The 1,367-nt window shown below is 56.8% G+C and overlaps 1 protein-coding gene across 1 annotated transcript in view; it reads left to right on the top strand.

The window, feature by feature from the left end:
- Positions 1 to 1,367, top strand: part of FAIM2 (Fas apoptotic inhibitory molecule 2) — a gene marked incomplete at its 5' end in the record, with an annotated part of 14,568 nt that overhangs the window by 1,867 nt on the left and 11,334 nt on the right. Inside the window, one exon of the mRNA XM_010141615.1 lies at positions 1,273 to 1,361. Within this exon, the coding sequence (XP_010139917.1) occupies positions 1,273 to 1,361 (89 nt within the window). The remainder of the gene's footprint in view (positions 1 to 1,272; positions 1,362 to 1,367) is intronic.

Below are 1,367 nucleotides of genomic sequence, written 5' to 3'. Positions count from 1 at the left end.
CTTGTCGGGTGGTGCCCCCTGCCGTAAGAGCAAGAACCTTTGGCCAGTAAAACAGAAGAAATCCAGGACCAGGGTCTTGAGTTTGGCTCTCCTGGTCTCTGCAGCCCATCCTCTGTGACTGAGAGGGTCTTTCTCCCACCTGCCTGAGGGGCCTGAGTATCACGGAGCTAAACAGCATTGAGAGGGAGGGGAGGCGTCTGTCAGACAGGCAGGGACATGAAGGTACAGCCGGTGTCATCCGTAAGCCTTCGTTCTATAGGAGCCCAGGTGGGGAGGCTCTTGGTAACACAAAGGGGAGTTTGCGAGCAAATACCTCGGGGCAGTGATGTGCTGAGACAGCTGAGGGCTCAGTATTGGTTTTATTTTTTTCCTGGAGCATGAGGTGCAGGAGAAGGCTGATTTTCAGATCTAATTTGTGCAGCTGGGCTTAGCAGAGAGGTTTTCCTTTGGGTTTCTCTGTGTAGTCCCCTGCCCTGCTGTATCCTCGCTGCTGCCCTTCACCCCTGGCTGAGCTTTTTGGATGCTTCCCTCGGTCTCCCTTCATCTCAAAGCAAGGGCCCAGCCTTCCTCCTGGCCCATCTGCCGGGCAACCCCGGCAACGGGAGAGTGTGCTGCAGAGCCTGCAGCAGAGGCGGGCTGTGGAACGGTGCTTTTGGGGGACGGGGCTCTCTGCAGCAGCACTGGAGTTGTTTCCCCCTTGTTTGGGCTTCCTGCTAAACCACCCTCTGACTCCCTGCACGGAAACCACATTCAGGGATGGACTTTACAGAAAAACCGGCTGCAAGGAGCTTCTCTCAGAGGAGAGGGCACGCTGGTGACATAAGACACGGTGCAGCCACCAACTGCGCTCAGGCAATTACAGAGCAGCGAGGGAACCCTCTGGCACCAGAGCTCTGGTGGGAACGACCGAGGTGCTGAGTCATGGCTGCTCTGGGGGATGCTGTAACGCTCAGCGAAAAGTGAGCGAGGACCCACGCCAACCGTCTGATGGCTGTGGAAGATACGGTGTCACCATGGACAGGAGTTAACCCTGGCGTGCAGGAGAAGCTTATGGTTGTCGAAGTGGTTTCCCTGCTCTGTTCTAGGAGATAGTCCCAGTAAGATGCCGGAGAGGGAAGGGAGCAGAGCGCACCCCAGCAAGGGTCTGTTCTGCAGCAACAAGGAGACCTGGAACTTCAGGTCTCCTGAGCTGTCACCAGTCACTGGGGTCAGATAATTGCAGCTGGGAGGGAACTGGGTGACAGGAGCTGATCTGTCTGGCTTCTGCTTCAGGCACAAGCCCGAGCTATGGCAGTGGCGGGTACCCAGGGGACACCGAGATGCTCACGACCTTCAGCTGGGATGACAAGAATGTGCGCAGAGTGTTA

Source organism: Buceros rhinoceros, unplaced genomic scaffold (genome assembly GCF_000710305.1).
Source record: "Buceros rhinoceros silvestris isolate BGI_N320 unplaced genomic scaffold, ASM71030v1 scaffold26128, whole genome shotgun sequence".
NCBI lineage: Eukaryota > Metazoa > Chordata > Aves > Bucerotiformes > Bucerotidae > Buceros > Buceros rhinoceros.
This window is presented reverse-complemented; position numbering and strand designations above follow the sequence as displayed.